Source organism: Salvelinus namaycush, chromosome 31 (assembly GCF_016432855.1).
Source record: "Salvelinus namaycush isolate Seneca chromosome 31, SaNama_1.0, whole genome shotgun sequence".
Lineage (NCBI taxonomy): Eukaryota > Metazoa > Chordata > Actinopteri > Salmoniformes > Salmonidae > Salvelinus > Salvelinus namaycush.
In genome coordinates, this window is record NC_052337.1 from 4,420,460 (window position 1) to 4,437,894 (window position 17,435).

Here is a 17,435-nt window from a genome sequence, read left to right on the forward strand (position 1 = left end):
CGATAGATTCTGTTTCTGCTAGTATTCCATACAGCTCAGTCGTGTGTACGTAGCGATAGATTCTGTTACTGCTAGTATTCCATACAGCTCAGTCGTGTGTACGTAGCGATAGATTCTGTTACTGCTAGTATTCCATACAGCTCAGTCGTGTGTGTACATAGCGATAGATTCTGTTACTGCTAGTATTCCATACAGCTCAGCCGTGTGTACATAGCGATAGATTCTGTTACTGCTAGTATTCCATACAGCTCAGTCGTGTGTACATAGCGATAGATTCTGTTACTGCTAGTATTCCATACAGCTCAGTTGTGTGTGTACATAGCGATCGATTCTGTTACTGCTAGTATTCCATACAGCTCAGTCGTGTGTACATAGCGATCGATTCTGTTACTGCTAGTATTCCATACAGCTCAGTCGTGTGTACATAGCGATAGATTCTGTTACTGCTAGTATTCCATACAGCTCAGTTGTGTGTGTACATAGCGATAGATTCTGTTACTGCTAGTATTCCATACAGCTCAGTCGTGTGTACATAGCGATAGATTCTGTTGCTTGCTTCACTGATGCACAAAACCCCTTGGAAGCTGAACATAGGAAATTGATTTAACATTAAACGTAATGATAAACTGAAACTCTTATCCTTGTCATAGAATAAAAACAATTCCCAAATGGAACTTGGGTAGAAAAAGACGGATGGTGAATGTTTCCTTTTCCTCTCCCTCTTGCAGAAGCGGCGGAGGCGCATCGACAGGAGTATGATCGGGGAGCCCACTAATTTTGTCCACACATCCCACGTGGGATCGGGAGACATCTTCAGTGGCATGAACTCGGTAAGAGGAAGCAATGCATATTGGGAATGTGATGGGATGTCAATCATTAGCCACCAAGATGTGCTAAGTATAGACCTATACATTATTATTCATTAAGACTATTCATTAGGATTTAAAGACACTACGATGATTTAAAAACTATTCATTTATATACTATTTATTATGATTTTGACTACATTATGATTTAAAGACTATCCATTAAGACTATCCATTATGATTTAAAGATTAAACTATTATGACCCATCTATGGAAAGATGAGACTCTCACGAATGGTGTTCTCCATTGTGCTGTACACAAGTGTCTTGGGACTCGTCTGAAGTCGGTACAGCCGATGTGCCAACTTCGGTCTGTAGCGTCCGTGAAGTTTGGGCTACACACTAATATGACCCCTCTGGAAAGGTAGAACTGTTGAACACATGTCGGTTGTTTTGCTCTAGGACACCTACAGGCCTCACGACTCATCTGCAGGTCCCCCGGTACCAGATGACAAAATGTATGGAAGTACAGCGCAATCAATCTACACACAATACCCGATAATGACAAAGCAAAAACAAGTTTTTAGAAATGTTTGCAAATTTATAAGTAAACATCACATTTACTTAAGTATTCAGACCCTTTTTGAAGCACCTTTGGCAGCGATTACAGCCTAGAGTCTTCTTGGGTATGGTGCTGCAACCTTGGCACACCTGTATTTGGTGAGTTTCTCCCATTCTTCTCTGCATATCCTCTCTAGCTCTGTCAGGTTGGATGGGGAGCGTTGCTGCACAGCTGTTTTCAGGTCTCTCCAGAGATGTTCGATCAGGTTCAAGTCCGGGCTCTGGCTGGGCCACTCAAGGACATTCAGAGACTTGTCCCCAAGCCACTTCTGCGTTTGTCTTGGCTGTGTGCTTAGGGTTGTTGTCCTGTTGGAAGGTGAACCTTTGCCACAGTCTGAGGTCCTGAGTGCTCTTGAGCAGGTTTTCATCAAGGATCTCTCTGTACTTTGCTTCGTTCATATTTCAAACGATCCTGACGATTCAGTCCCTGCCACTGAAAACCATCCCCACAGCATGAAGCTGCCACCACCATCCTTCACGGTAGGGATGGTGCCAGGTTTCCTCCAGACGTGACATTTGGCATTCAGGCCAGAGAGTTCAATCTTGGTTTCATCAGGCCAGAGAATCTTGTTTCTCATGGTCTGAGAGTCCTTTAGGTGCCATTTGGCAAACTCCAAGCGTGCTGTCAATTGCCTTTTACTGAGGAGTGGCTTCTGTCTGGTCACTCTACCATAAAGGCCTGATTGGTGGAGTGCTGCAGAGATGGTTGTCCTTCTGGAAGATTCTCCCATCTCCGCAGAGGAACTCTGGAGGTCCGTCAGTGACCATCGGGTTGTTGGTCACCTCCCTGACCCAAGGTCCTTCTCCCCTGATTGCTCAGTTTGGCCGGGCGGCCAGCTCTAGGAAGAGTATTGGGGGTTCCAAACTTCTTCCATTTAAGAATGATGGAGGCCACTGTGTTCTTGGACCTTCAATGCTGCAGACATTTTTTGGTACCCTTCCCCAGATCTGTTCCTCGACACAATCCTGTCTGAGCTCTACGGACAGTTCCCTCGACCTCATGGCTTGGTTTTTGCTCTGACATGCACTGTCAACTGTGTGGTGTGCCTTTCCAAATCATGTCCAATCAATTGAATTTACCACAGGTGGACACCAATCAAGTTGTAGAAACATCTCAAGGATGATCAATGGAAACAGGATACACCTGAGCTCAATTTCAAGTCTCAGGAAAGTGTCTGAATACTTGGTGTGTTGAGGGAAACTGAGGTTCGGGATGTGGGAGTGAAGTTGCTGGGTGGGGGATAGAATGATGTTCAAAGATTTAAAAAAATTGTAAAAAATTACGTCAAAATAAACAAAACAAAAAATATGTTTAACTGACGCTAAAAAGGAACGTTGTTACATCCAATGCCTTTTTGCCTGAGGCTGATGCCAAGCAAGCGCTTGTACGCACACGGACATACACATGTAAATAGTGCCACACATGCACACAAACTGGAGGTTGGGAGCTTGGGCCGGTGGCTGAGAGGTCAAGGGTTCGGGTCCCCGATTCGACTGGGTGGGGGAACTGTCCTTGTGCCCTTTGGCGGTGTGCTTGACCCTGGTTGCTCCTGTGGGTCACTCTGGATGGGAGTGACTGCTAGATGACTGAATGTAATGTAAATGTTCGGGTTAGCAGGTTAATAGATTAATGTGGGTATTGAATCAACAAGGTTAGCAGGTTAATAGATTAATGTGGGTATTGAATCAACAAGGTTAGCGGGTTAATAGATTAATGTGGGTATTGAATCAACAAGGTTAGCAGGTTAATAGATTAATGTGGGTATTGAATCAACAAGGTTAGCGGGTTAATAGATTAATGTGGGTATTGAATCAACAAGGTTAGCAGGTTAATAGATTAATGTGGGTATTGAATCAACAAGGTTAGCAGGTTAATAGATTAATGTGGGTATTGAATCAACAATGTTAGCAGGTTAATAGATTAATGTGGGTATTGAATCAACAAGGTTAGCAGGTTAATAGATTAATGTGGGTATTGCTTCAATAGGGTTAATAGTTGTCCATCTTGTCTTTAACATACTGTTTATTTCCTTCACAGGTGAACTCCATTCAGAACCAAATGCAGTCAAAGGGTGGATACGGCGGAGAGGCCATGCCTGTGAATGTGCAGCTGCAACTGGTGGACACAAAAGCAGGATAACACGGAGGGACTGCTTCACAGTAAGAGCTCAGAGACTGTAACATTGACTCTGCTTTGAATAGCTGAAGGGGATCAATGAAAAACATTTTTTTATTTTGTCTTATTTAAAATAAAATTGTCATATTTGGCCTAAATGAATGTAGATGTTTGTCATGTACTCTGGTAATGTGCCATGTATGGGAGATGTGGCCTGTATTTTAGGAATATATCTTCAAAGACGGTCATTTAACTTATCCGAAGACTGTTTGGTTTCAGACAGTTGTTTAAACCTTGCCTGTTTGTCTTCCCTCAAGGTTCCTTCATGTTGATGTTTTTCATCCTGGTCTCCATGTCTGCCTTCAGTGACTGTTTCCCTCATCCTCCCTCCCCCATATTGGACTAGGGGATGATGTTCGCCTCCTCTCGTCCTTCCGCTCTGTCTGTCCCCCTTTGCTCCTCCCAATGAGCCCACTATCGACCCCCCCGTCCCCCTCTCCGCCCCAGCCATCTCAACTCTCCTCGCGCCACAAATACATGGACAGTTTTTCTCACGCCATTGGAATGAGGCTGCTCCCCCTCTGCCTGTCTGTCTGTTCATCCGCCCATCTCCCACGGAGGACGACAGTCAAAAGGACAGCAGCGCTTCAGTTTTAGTGTACCTCACCCTTCCAACTTAAGCCAGACGCAAAAAGCATGATCCTCATCTCTGCAAGTTCAAAGTGTAAAACGCTTTTTCTCTTCCATGTGAGAGTTTATTTTTTGGGGGGAGGGGTTGTCAATTCAGTGTTTAAAGGTCTGGAACCTACAATTACAAAATGTAGATTTTTGTTTTATTTTTTATTATTACCATATTTCTTTTTATATATATATATATATGTCTGGTTTGGCGGTCAGAATGGTGGGTGACCACGTTTGTGAAAAGTGGCTTGCTATGGCCCTTTGGTGCCAAAATGTCTGTAGCGCGTATGAAACGATATGTCTTCTGCTGACAAGAAGGTTGCTTATTATTATGTTGTTTTTTTTTGACTGGCTCTAGTGAATTCCACTCCAATAGGAAATGTGATTGTTACTTCGCTGTTGTTTACATCGTTCCAGTTCCCATTCTTTGTCTTTATTTTCATGATAATTGTTCAATAGAACAGTAACGGATGTTGAAATGGCATGAACTGGCATTTCACTCGACATTCTACTGTAAATGTTTTGGTAAACTTGATTTCAATAAGCCTGGGCTATATGAGTATATTCTGTGCAGTAAAATGTAAAGACCTTTAGCTATGTGGTACAATGCTGGCTACTGGTGTTACAATGCTGGCTACTAGTGGTACAATGCTGGCTACTGGTGGTACAGCGCTGGCTACTGGTGGTACAATGCTGGCTACTGGTGGTACAGCGCTGGCTACTGGTGTTACAATGCTGGCTACTGGTGGTACAATGCTGGCTACTGGTGGTACAGCGCTGGCTACTGGTGGTACAATGCTGGCTACTGGTGGTACAATGCTGGCTACTGGTGGTACAATGCTGGCTACTGGTGGTACAATGCTGGCTACTGGTGGTACAGCGCTGGCTACTGGTGGTACAGCGCTGGCTACTGGTGGTACAGCGCTGGCTACTGGTGGTACAGCGCTGGCTACTGGTGGTACAGCGCTGGCTACTGGTGGTACAATGCTGGCTACTGGTGGTACAATGCTGGCTACTGGTGGTACAGCGCTGGCTACTGGTGGTACAGCGCTGGCTACTGGTGGTACAGCGCTGGCTACTGGTGGTACAGCGCTGGCTACTGGTGGTACAACGCTGGCTACTGGTGGTACAGCGCTGGCTACTGGTGGTACAGCGCTGGCTACTGGTGGTACAGCGCTGGCTACTGGTGGTACAGCGCTGGCTACTGGTGGTACAGCGCTGGCTACTGGTGGTACAATGCTGGCTACTGGTGGTACAGCGCTGGCTACTGGTGGTACAATGCTGGCTACTGGTGGTACAGCGCTGGCTACTGGTGGTACAGCGCTGGCTACTGGTGGTACAATGCTGGCTACTGGTGGTACAATGCTGGCTACTGGTGGTACAGCGCTGGCTACTGGTGGTACAGCGCTGGCTACTGGTGGTACAGCGCTGGCTACTGGTGGTACAGCGCTGGCTACTGGTGGTACAGCGCTGGCTACTGGTGGTTAAGGACTAGGTTCTGGTGGTTAAGGACTAGGTTCTGGTGGTTAAGGACTAGGTTCTGGTGGTTAAGGACTAGGTTCTGGTGGTTAAGGACTAGGTTCTGGTGGTTAAGGACTAGGTTCTGGTGGTTAAGGACTAGCTACTGGTGGTTAAGGACTAGCTACTGGTGTGGGTAACATAATCTATAAAGCATTCAATGTTGCGATCTGGCAGCGAGGCGAACCCAAACTCGAAGTTGTCTGTAAAAGCTTGACCATGTGGCTGAGTTCATGAACTTCATACACATTCTAAGAGTAAAGAATAAGTTATCAAAGAGAATGTTATTATTTGTCTATGAAATGACTTGGGGTCATTGAAGATGCCTAGACAACTCCAATGTTTGTGCAAAACAAAGGACAGTATGATTACCATTGACACACAGGTTGACATCCTACTGTTTAGCTCCAAGACATTTTGTTCAGGTTCAGAGGCATATTTTCCATTATTTTAAACATGACGTGTGTATGATATTGCACTGGTGTAGTCTCTATGGTCTAGGGTAGGATATGGTGTAGTGTAATATAGGGTCTAGTCTATGGGTTAGGATAGGGTGTAGTCTCTATGGTTTTGGGTAGGATATATGGTGTAGTCTATGGGTCGGGGTAGGATATATGGCGTAGTCTATGGGTTGGGGTAGGATATATGGCGTAGTCTATGGGTTGGGGTAGGATATATGGCGTAGTCTATGGGTTGGGGTAGGATATATGGCGTAGTCTATGGGTTGGGGTAGGATAGGGTGTAGTCTCTATGGTTTTGGGTAGGATAGGGTGTAGTTTGTATGGGTTAGAGTATAATAGGATGAAGTCTCTGTGGTTTAGCATAGGATAGGGTATAGTCTCTATGGGTTAGGGTAGGCTAGGGTGTAGTCTCTATGGGTTAGGGTAGTCTAGGGTGTAGTCTCTGTGGTTTAGCATAGGATAGGGTGTAGTCTCTATGGGTTAGGGTAGTCTAGGGTGTAGTCTCTGTGGGTTAGGGTAGGCTAGGGTGTAGTCTCTATGGGTTAGGTGTAGGATAGGGGGTAGTTTATGGATTAGGGTAGAATAAGGGGTAGTCTATGGGTAGGATAGGGTGTAGTCTCTGTGGGTTAGGTGTAGGATAGGGTGTAGTCTATGGGTAGGATAGGGTGTAGTCCGTATGGGTTAGGGTAGGATAGGGGGTAGGATAGGGTGTAGTCCGTATGGGTTAGGGTAGAATAGGGGGTAGTCTATGGGTAGGATAGGGTGTAGTCCGTATGGATTAGGGTAGGATAGGGTGTAGTTTATGGATTAGGGTAGGATATTTTAAGAATTTTAATAAGTTGTAGAAAATATTTGAAAAATCGAAAATGAAGTCTTCAAAATGTCCTTTAATTTATCAAATTAATCATTTGTTTTCAATTGATACATCTTGATGCCTCTGTCATGGTTGAAATTGTAAATAATGAAATAGGGGTTTGGTTCACTTATTTGGATTAAAACTAATACCAGTATTGATGAGGAAAGAAGAGTCACTGGCCTCGAACCCATCTGATAAAAGTATCACACTGATTGTTGTTGGTCCTTCCCTCAAGTGCTTTGTTTGTATATAACGTATTCCTTGTGTGCCACAACCTGAGGTATTCTAATTTATTGTTTGTCTTTTGTTACTTATTTTGTACTCTAGTTTCTTTCAGATTGATTGGAATGTTCAACCCCCCAAAAAAATTCCCCATATGATAAATAATTGTGGTAATATTTATTCACCATTATTAGAAATGTACTGGACTTGGGGACGGGGGAGAAAAGTTTTCCCAAATACTAAGTCTAAATGAGAATGTCATACAATGTTTTGTGACAACTGAAAAGCACAAGAGTGTGTGTGTGTGTGTGAACGATATGAAGTTTGCAATACAATGAGTGTCGGCCAAAGTGGTATTGACCAGGGTACATCAGTCAGCATGAATCTACTCTCAGCCAATGCTCACCACAAATGAATTTCAACATCAGGGAATTCACTCTGCTCAGTAATGTTAATTTTTGTTTGTTTTACATATCTGATGTTTTTTTGTTTTTTTTGTACACTTCCATCCCTCATGAATTGACATCCAGTGTTGGCTTGTAGATTACCAAATGTCTTCGGTTGAAATAAATATTTTTTTTCCATGTTATGTGACTCTGTCTTTGTGGAATCATTTGAATAGAGCCAGAGCACTATTGGCGGTGGTCAAAAGTAGTGCACTATATAGTGATTAGGGTGCCAATTGGAATGTATCCATTCCCACCAGAAACTGTTGTTACACATAGTTAACACTTTTTAGGAAAATGCCATGGACAACATAGTTGATTTGAACTATAATCTATTAACCATGATGGTTACCAGTATGCATTTTAATACATATGACTAGTGGGTACAGTACATTTTAAGTAAATGCCATCACAGCTTTAAAGAGGAATTGGGTGTTCGTCCAAAATGGTATCCTATTCCCTATATATAGTGTACTACCTTTTACCAGGAGCCATAGTGCTCTGCTCAAAAGTAGTGCACTATAAAGGGATAGGGTGCCCTTTGGGATGCATACTTATTAATATACAATGTAGATGTCAGTATTCAGTGTGGTGTGGTCATGTGTACTGACTTGAATGTGAAAAAGGACATTGTGTACTCCAGATTCCATCATAATCCATCCATGGAGCCTACCATGTGGTGACTGAGTGGGCATAATCCCTGTGAATTCCCCCTCTGTTGAGAAGATTAGGAGCTCCAAGCCTAAGGTTAGTTAGATAATACAAATGTTTCAGGAAACTCACTTGAAGCAAGTGATGTTGCTCAGAATTGCAGAAACAAGATGGCCGATCATTGTTTGGAATTTGAAAAGATGGTTAAATTAATGTGAAAAAGCAACAAAAACATAAACACAACATGCAACAATTTCTAACATATTTTTATGAGTTACAGTTCATATAAGGAAATCAGTCAATTTAAATTAATTGATTAGGCCCTAATCTATGGATTTCACATGACTGGGAATACAGATATGCATCTGTTGGTCACAGATACCGTTTTTTTAAATATAAAAAATTTAGGGTGTGGATCAGAAAACCAGTCAGTATCTGGTGTGACTACCATTTAACGTTGTGGTCCACCAGCCACTGTGGCAGGTAGATTCAAAATATATATATCAACCACTCAGATTTTTTTCACAAACAAAATATTTTTGGGGCCATAATTACATTTTAAAAACTAATGGATGACCATGCTTTGTAATGTTTCTAAAACAAATGTATTTGTAAGAAGTAATGTATATTGTTCAATTTTATTTCATTTTTTTGTGACCTGAGTCTTTTAATCAAAATATCAGACATTTTCTCACGTTTCCGTGGTAACGGGCCACTCGAGTCCTGTCACGTGTCTGTGTGTGTGAGAGTTGGGAACTTCGCTTCACAATCAGTTGAAGCAGCAGACTCAAACTAATGTTGAAAAACAACCGAGTTTGTGAACAAAACACTGTAAATAGGCAAGAAACACGAGGACAAAGTCTCACTTTGTTGAATTTTTTGTAAATTAGACCAACGTTTATGCCTGTGTACAGCGCCTCCAAAAATGAATCTATCAGCAATTCACCCCTTGCGCACACCGCTGCCATGCAGTGTTTCTGCGAGAGGTGGGATATAAGATGCCTATTAGCAGCTATGAAACAAATCAGCAGAATGACTTTGAAACAGCTTCTGCAGCATGATTCTAAACCCTAACTCGAACATGTGCTCATACTTGACTTTTGACTTTTTATTCGCTAATGTAATGCCCTCACCGTAGAGCCCTGTAAATTGACCACCCGCCGGTGAAATATATATTTTTTCCGCCAATACCTAAATCTACCCGCAGGTGGCGGGTGTTAATTTTATGCCCTGCTACCATTTGACTCATGCAGAGCAACACATCTCACATCTCCTTCGCATAGAGTTGATCAGGCTGTTGATTGTGCCTTTAAGAAAAAATATTGCAGTCAGAGTGCAGTATGACTACAGCATGCTGCAATTCAAGGGCGGAACTTTGGTTTTAGATGATAAAAAAAAAAAAAATGTAAGTCTGATGAACACTCCAAACAGCCTACGCGACCACTCGTAGGCGTCCGCATGGTTCGAAAGCGCACCGTTGTGGCCTTGTTTTGCATCACATTTCAATGATAAAACTGGCAGGGACAAAAATGCAATTTCAAAATGTGTTCGGGACCTGCAAAATACTGCATCCAAAATAACACTTTTATTTTTTATTTTTTTACTGCAGTAATTTTGCAGTTATTATTATTATTTTTTCTTGAACTTTTATTTAACTAGGCAAGTCAGTTAAGAACACATTCTTATTTACAATGACGGCCTACCCCGGCCAAACCCGGACGACGCTGGGCCAATTGGCCCTATGGGACTCACAGTCCCGGCCGGATTTGATACAACCTAGATTCGAACCAGGGACTGTAGTGTCGCTTCTTGCACTGAGATGCAGTGCCTTAGACCAGTTAGAGTGCAGTATACCTGCAGTTCAACTGCAGCACACTGTAGTTGTTGTGCAATTACTGCATCCAAAATACTACAGTCGACTGCAGTTTCAAAACTGCAATCTTTTTTTGTAAGGGTGGCCTGTGGAATGTTGTCCCACTTCTCTTCAATGGTTGTGCAAAGGAGAGTAATTGCCCACAGAAGTCGGTTACGACGAGGGCGAATTGCAGTCATGTCTAGACCCTCGTGTGGACTACGAGCATGCAGATGAGCTTCCCTGAGACAGTTTCTTACACTTTGTGCAGAAATGATTTGGTTGTGCAAAACCCACAGTTTCATCAGCTGTCCAGGTGGCTAGTCTTAGACAATCCCGCAGGTGAAGAAGCCGGATGTGGAGGCTGGCGTGGCTACACATGGTCTGTGGTTGTGAGGCGAGTTGGACGTACTGACATATTCTCTAAAATGACATTGGAGGTGGCTTATGGTAGAGAAATGAACATTAAATTCTCTGGCAACAGCTCTGGTGGACATTCCTGCAGTCAGCATGCGAATTGCATGCTCCCTCAAAACTTGAGACATCTGTGGCATTGTGTTGTGAGACAAAACTGCTAATTTTAGAGTGGCCTTTTATTGTCCCCAGCATAAGGTGCACCTGTGTAATTATCATGCTGTTTAATCAGCTTCTTGATATGCCACACCTGTCAGGTGGAAGGATTATTTTGGCAAATGAGAAATACTCCCTAACAAGGATGTAAACAAATGTGTGCATGAAAGTTTCGAGAAAGAGGCTTTTTGTGTGTATGGAATGGAACATTTCTGGGGTCTTTTATTTCAGCTCATGAAACATGGGACCAACACTTTACATGTTGCGTTTATATTTTTGTTCAGTGTATTTATTGCCAGCAGCATACTACCCTGCATTCCACTGCTGGCTTGCCTCTGAAGCTAAGTAGAGTTGGTCCTGGTGTAACGGTTGTCGTCGGTGGAAGGAGAGGACCAAAGCGCAGCGTGGTTAGTGTTCATCTTATTTAATAATAATCCAACTGAACACTTCAAATACAAAACAACAAAGTGAAAACCGAAACAGTTCTATCTGGTGCAGACACACAAAGACTGAAAACAAAGGAACTAAGGTCAGAACTTGACAGTACCCCCCTCCCCCCCCCCCCCCAAGGTGCGGACTCCGGCCGCAAAACCTGAACCTATAGGGGAGGGTCTGGGTGGGCATCTGTCCGCGGTGGTGGCTCTGGCACTGGACGTGGACCCCACTCCACCATAGTCTTAGTCCGCTTCTGTGGCCTCCTAGGAACGGCGACCCTCGCCGCCGACCTAGGACTGGCAACCCTATTAAATGGGCCCACGGGACTGAAGGACGCCTCTGGACTGAGGGGCAGCTCCAGACTGAGGGGCAGCTCCGGACTGAGGGGCAGCTCCGGACTGAGGGGCAGCTCCGGACTGAGGGGCAGCTCTGGCAGCTCCTGACTGGCGGACGGCTCTGGCAGCTCCTGACTGGCGGGCGGCTCTGGCAGCTCCTGACTGGCGGGCGGCTCTGACGGCGCTGGACAGACGGGCAGCTCAGGCGGCGCTGGACAGACGGGCAGCTCAGGCGGCGCTGGACAGACGGGCAGCTCAGACGGCGCTGGACAGACGGGCAGCTCAGGCGGCGCTGGACAGACGGGAGACCCTGGCGGCGCTGGACAGATGGAAGACTCAGGTGGCGCTGGACAGACGGGAGCACCTGTAGTGAGGAGACAGAGAGACAGCCTGGTGCGGGGGGCTGCCACCGGAGGGCTGGTGCGTGGAGGTGGCACCGGATACACCGGACCATGGAGGCGCACTGCAGGTCTTGAGCACCGAACCTGCACAACCCTACCTGGCTGAATGCTCCCCGTAGCCAAGCCAGTGCGGCGAGGTGGAATAGGCCGCACTGGGCTGTGCTGGCGAACCGGGGACACCATGCGTAGGGCCGGTGCCATGTACCCCGGCCCGAGGAGACGCACTGGAGACCAGATGCGTTGAGCCGGCTTCATGGCACCTGGCTCGATGCCCACTCTAGCCCGGCCGATACTAGGCGCTGCTATGTACCGCACCGGGCTATGCCTGCTCACCGGGGACACCGTGCACCTCACGGCATAACATGGTGCCTGCCCGGTCCCTTTCTCTCCAAGGTAAGCACGGGGAGTTGGCTCAGGTCTCCAACCTGGCTTAGCCACACTCCCCGTGTGTCCCCCCAATACATTTTTGGGGCTGCCTCTCTGGCTTCCATCCGCGCTTTCTTGATCGCTGTGCCAACTCCATTCTCCGGTAACCCTCCTCACATTGTTTCATAGAATCCCAGGCGGGCTCCGGCACTCTCCCTGGGTCGACCGACCACCTCTCTATTTCGTCCCATGTTGTAAAATAGTCCTGCGATCGCTGCTGCCCGATACCACGCTGCTTGGTCCTTTTTTGGTGGGTGGTTCTGTAACGGTTGTCGTCGGTGGAAGGAGAGGACCAAAGCGCAGCGTGGTTAGTGTTCATCTTATTTAATAATAATCCAACTGAACACTTCAAATACAAAACAACAAAGTGAAAACCAAAACAGTTCTATCTGGTGCAGACACACAAAGACTGAAAACAAAGGAACTAAGGTCAGAACGTGACACCTGGTCAGTCCCTGGGTGGGAGACCAGATGCTCCTGGAAGTGGTGTTGGAGGGCCAGTAAGCGACACTCTTTCCTCTGGTCTAAAAAACATGGCACTGATAGGGGACATTGTCCTGTGTATGGTGCTGTCTTTCGGATGGGACGCTAAAACGGGTGTCCTGACTCTCTGTGGTCACTAAAGATCCCATGGCACTTATTGTAGGGGTGTTAACCCCAGTGTCCAAGCTAAATTCCCAATCTGGCCCTCATACCGTCATGGCCACCTAATCATCCCCAGCTTCCAATTAGCTCATTCATCCCCCTCCTCTCCCCTGTAACTATTCCACAGGTTGTTGCTGTAAATGAGAATGTGTTCTCAGTCAACTTACTGGGTAAAATAAATATCAATGATTAGAGAGCCTATCTGTGGTTAAATCACACAGGAGAAGAAAAAAAAACATTAGGTTGTATTTTGTGTGGAGCATCCCTTTAAATTGCATATCCAAAGGGAAATCCAATGGTGTATCAGTGTCTTCTGGTAGACTTGTGGGAGCATTGGTGGCTCCGGTGAGAAGGAAGTGTCAAACTATCACAGCGGCTGCCTGCTGTTGCTAGGCAACATGGTGGCCAATGATGCAGGTTTTTTCACCATTGACGCTTTCCTAAATGACTGAGACTTGCCTTCCCCACGCTTTCATTCCACTTGAATGAATGGAATTGGAAAACCACAGTATTGTCGTGACTGTGGTCATTGATAAGCATAGGGGAATTTGTAGTATTCACCTACAAACAGTATTCACCTTCAAATCTTGTCGGGATCGTAATGAAGTCAATGTACCATGAAATAGGAAATCTGACTGGTGTTCCCTTCACTTGTGTATTTGTTTCGACAATATTGCCATGTGGCTTTCGTCATTGAGCACTACTGCCAGGAGCCAGTTCTTCTGTGGTCAGAACCATAGACAAAGCTTCCTGAACGGGTTGCCTCGCATGTAGAGAGGGAAGTAGTCGAGCTCACGCCAATCAAAAAAAGTTGGCCAAAGTTCTATTGTTTCAGTCAGAGATAATGGTTCAAACCCCATAAAAGATGGCACTGGGGCGAAGAAACTGTACTTTACTGAAACCAATATTTCCCTCTGTTCTCCTTTTAATGAGATTTCACTGAGCTGGTTACTGCCCTATGCCTCATATGTCATATTCAGACAGTTATGTAAGCTACCACTGGTGTTCAACTGCCAAGCAGAACCCTTATTTTATTTTCTTCACTTCTGCAGCAATGAATCTGACATCTGCTAGGTTAGCCATCACTTAGACTCATTTTTCAAAGAGCCTTCGAGTTTTTAAAGTGAAGCGTACGTAGCGAGCTTTGTTCAATTACTGTGGCCCATCTGGAGCCCCTGACACACTTCTGGATTTCAGTTCCACAACATCAGCCTATAAAGCAATACCACTTATTTTATGCAACAGGAACATAGTATGGTACAGTACAGAGTCTAGTGCAGCATTGGATTATTACATTAGATCATATTATACCACAACATCATGCCCAGATAAGGTGTAAGCACAGAAAGGTTTTAGTTGCTTGATATGTAGGGAATATGTCCTTCCCTAGGCCGGGAGTTTACTACGGCGGATAGTTCGCTATGACATAAATTCTTTGAAACCTTGGCAAATATTGATTCTAAAAGAGGTCGGCCCAAGACAGCCGCGTATATAACAAACCTACTGCAATGGCAAAACTAGGAATAGCTCTTAACTTTCAGCTGCCCAGTAAACACACAGAGCTAGGTATTAACCTTGTTCTCGTAACCATGTGCTACAAGTTAAGCACCTTGTAGTGGCACTTGCAGACTTCACATGTAAAACTTCCTGAGGCTATGCATGAAAGAGATACAGCCTTCATACAATGTTTTGAATGATGTATCTTTTCGAATTCCTATCGAAAGGTCCTCTCCCCTGTAACTATTCCCCAGGTCGTTGCTGTAAATGAGAATGTGTTCTCAGTCAACTTACCTGGTAAAAAAAACAAATCCTCTTCTAAGAACTCAAAGTTCTCTACCAGCTTGTGGTGACCTAATCATTTACATTTTTCTCCAGATTTGTTATTGTTTTTCAGGACTTAGTTCTATTCTAAGAATGTCTTTGTTAACCAACCAATGCCATTCCATGAAGTTGCTATTGAACCCTTCTGAAGCACTTCTCATCCCAAGTTGTCTTATCAATGCGAGTTAGGCTACCCCATAGAAACACACCAGTGAGTCCGATTGGAACAGATGAAAAAAGCAACGCTCAATTCAATCAAAGCCGCATTACAGTACTGACAGTTTGGGGTACTGTAAAAAAAAAAAAAAAAAAAAGATACAGTTGAAATCGGAAGTTTACATACACCTTAGCCAAATACATTTAAACTCAGTTTTTCACAATTCCTGACATTTAATCCTAGTAAAAATTCCCTGTCTTAGGTCAGTTAGTATCACCACTTTATTTTAAGAATGTGAAATGTCAGAATAATAGTAGAGTGATTTATTTCAGATTTTATTTCTTTCATCACATTCCCAGTGGGTCAGAAGTTTACATACACTCAATTAGTATTTGGTAGCATTGCCTATAAATTGTTTAACTTGGGTCAAACGTTTCAGGTAGCCTTCCACAAGCTTCCGACAATAAGTTGGGTGAATTTTGGCCCATTCCTCCGGACAGAGCTGGTTTAACTGAGTCAGGTTTGTAGGCCTCCTTGCTCGCACACGCCTTTTCAGTTCTGCCCATACATTTTCTATAGGATTGAGGTCAGGGCTTTGTGATGGCCACTCCAATACCTTGACTTTGTTGTCTTTAAGCCATTTTGCCACAACTTTGTAAGTATGCTTGGGGTCATTGTCCATTTGGAAGACCCATTTGCGACCAAGCTTTAACTTCCTGACTGATGTCTTGAGATGTTGCTTCAATATATCCACATCATTTTGCCTCATGATGCCATCTATTTTGTGAAGTGCACCAGTCCCTCCTGCAGCAAAGCACCCCCACAACATGATGCTGCCACCCCTGTGCTTCACGGTTGGGATGGTATTCTTTGGCTTGTAAGCCTCCCCCCTTCTCCTCCAAAAATAACGATGGTCATTATGGCCAAACAGTTCTATTTTTGTTTCATCAGACCAGAGGACATTTTTCCAAAAAGTACGATCTTTGTCCGCATGTGCAGTTGCAAACCATAGTCTGGCTTTTTTATGGCGGTTTTGGAGCATTGGCTTCTTCCTTGCTGAGCGGCCTTTCAGGTTATGTCCATATAGGACTAGTTTTACTGTGGATATAGATACTTTTGTAGCTGTTTCCTCCAGCATCTTCACAAGGTCCTTTGCTGTTGTTCTGGGATTGATTTGCACTTTTCGCACCAAAGTACGTTCATCTCTAGGAGACAGAACGGGTCTCCTTCCTGAGCGGTATGGCGGCTTCGTGGTCCCATGTTTATAGTTGCGTACTATTGTTTGTACAGATGAATGTGGTAACTTATGTTAACCTTTTGTTTACCTTCTTTGGCTAACCTAGACGTTTGGAAATTGCTCCCAAGGATGAACCAGACTTGTGGAGGTCTACAATATTTTTTCTGAGGTCTTGGCTGATTTCTTTAGATTTTCCCATGATGTCAAGCAAAGAGGCACAGAGTTTGAAGGTATGCCTTGAAATACATCCACAGGTACACCTCCAATGGACTCCAATTATGTCAATTAGCCTATCAGAAGCTTCTAAACCATGGCATAATTTTCTTGAATTTTCCAAGCTGTTTAAAGGCACAGTCAACTTAGTGTATGCAAACTTCTGACCCACTGGAATTGTGATTAAGTGAAATAATCTGTCTGTAAACAATTGTTGGAAAAATGACTTGTGTCATGCCCAAAGTAGATGTCACTGACTTGCCAAAACTATAGTTTGTTAACAAGAAATTTGAGGAGTGGTTGAAAAACGAGTTTTAATGACTCCAACCTAAGTGTCTGTAAACTTCCGACTCCAACTGTGTATATATATACATATTAACAACAGAGGACGTTTTAGTGAGCCCCCCCCCTGCCCCGCCCACCCACATTTTTAAAAAGTTGAAGCTCATTCACTGCATTTGTATACAATAATAAATAAATAAAATGCTATTTGGAGAACAGCAAAAACTAGCAAAAATGACCCCAGCCATTATCACATTGGTTGCTGTAGCTTCACTCAGTTGATCTACAAACACAGCCTATTAGCTATACGATTACACATTAACGCAGCATCGGGATTAAAAAGGTATTTTATGAACAAAAGGTAAACAAATAAGTTTGCTTTACAGAAAATGTCCTGCAATTATACACATTTTGCCATTACTTATGCCAGGTAATATGATATCTGAGTGAGGGACTAACAAAATCAATGGTGGCACCTGGAGATCAGGGCCCCTGGGCACATGCCCTCTGTGCCCGGTCGGTAATTCAGCCATGATTACTACAAGTTTAGATAGCTGGCTATACTAACTAGACTAATTTACCAATCTAAAATGTTTAGACATGGCATGGGCTAATTAAGTGAATGTCTGTGAGTGACATACAACAAGAGGAAAAGTGCTGCTACCAGTTTACCAAATCTTTTGT

General features: G+C 44.2%; 1 protein-coding gene across 1 annotated transcript in view; it reads left to right on the forward strand.

The window, feature by feature from the left end:
- The window catches only part of cdc42se2 (CDC42 small effector 2), an 81,164-nt gene extending 76,270 nt beyond the window's left edge, over nucleotides 1–4,894 (forward strand). Inside the window, exons 3-5 of the mRNA XM_038969949.1 lie at nucleotides 729–830; nucleotides 3,465–3,586; nucleotides 3,860–4,894. Coding sequence (XP_038825877.1) covers nucleotides 729–830; nucleotides 3,465–3,566 — 204 coding nt within the window. The 3' untranslated portion in view covers nucleotides 3,567–3,586; nucleotides 3,860–4,894. The remainder of the gene's footprint in view (nucleotides 1–728; nucleotides 831–3,464; nucleotides 3,587–3,859) is intronic.
- The last annotated feature ends 12,541 nt before the right edge of the window (nucleotides 4,895–17,435 follow it).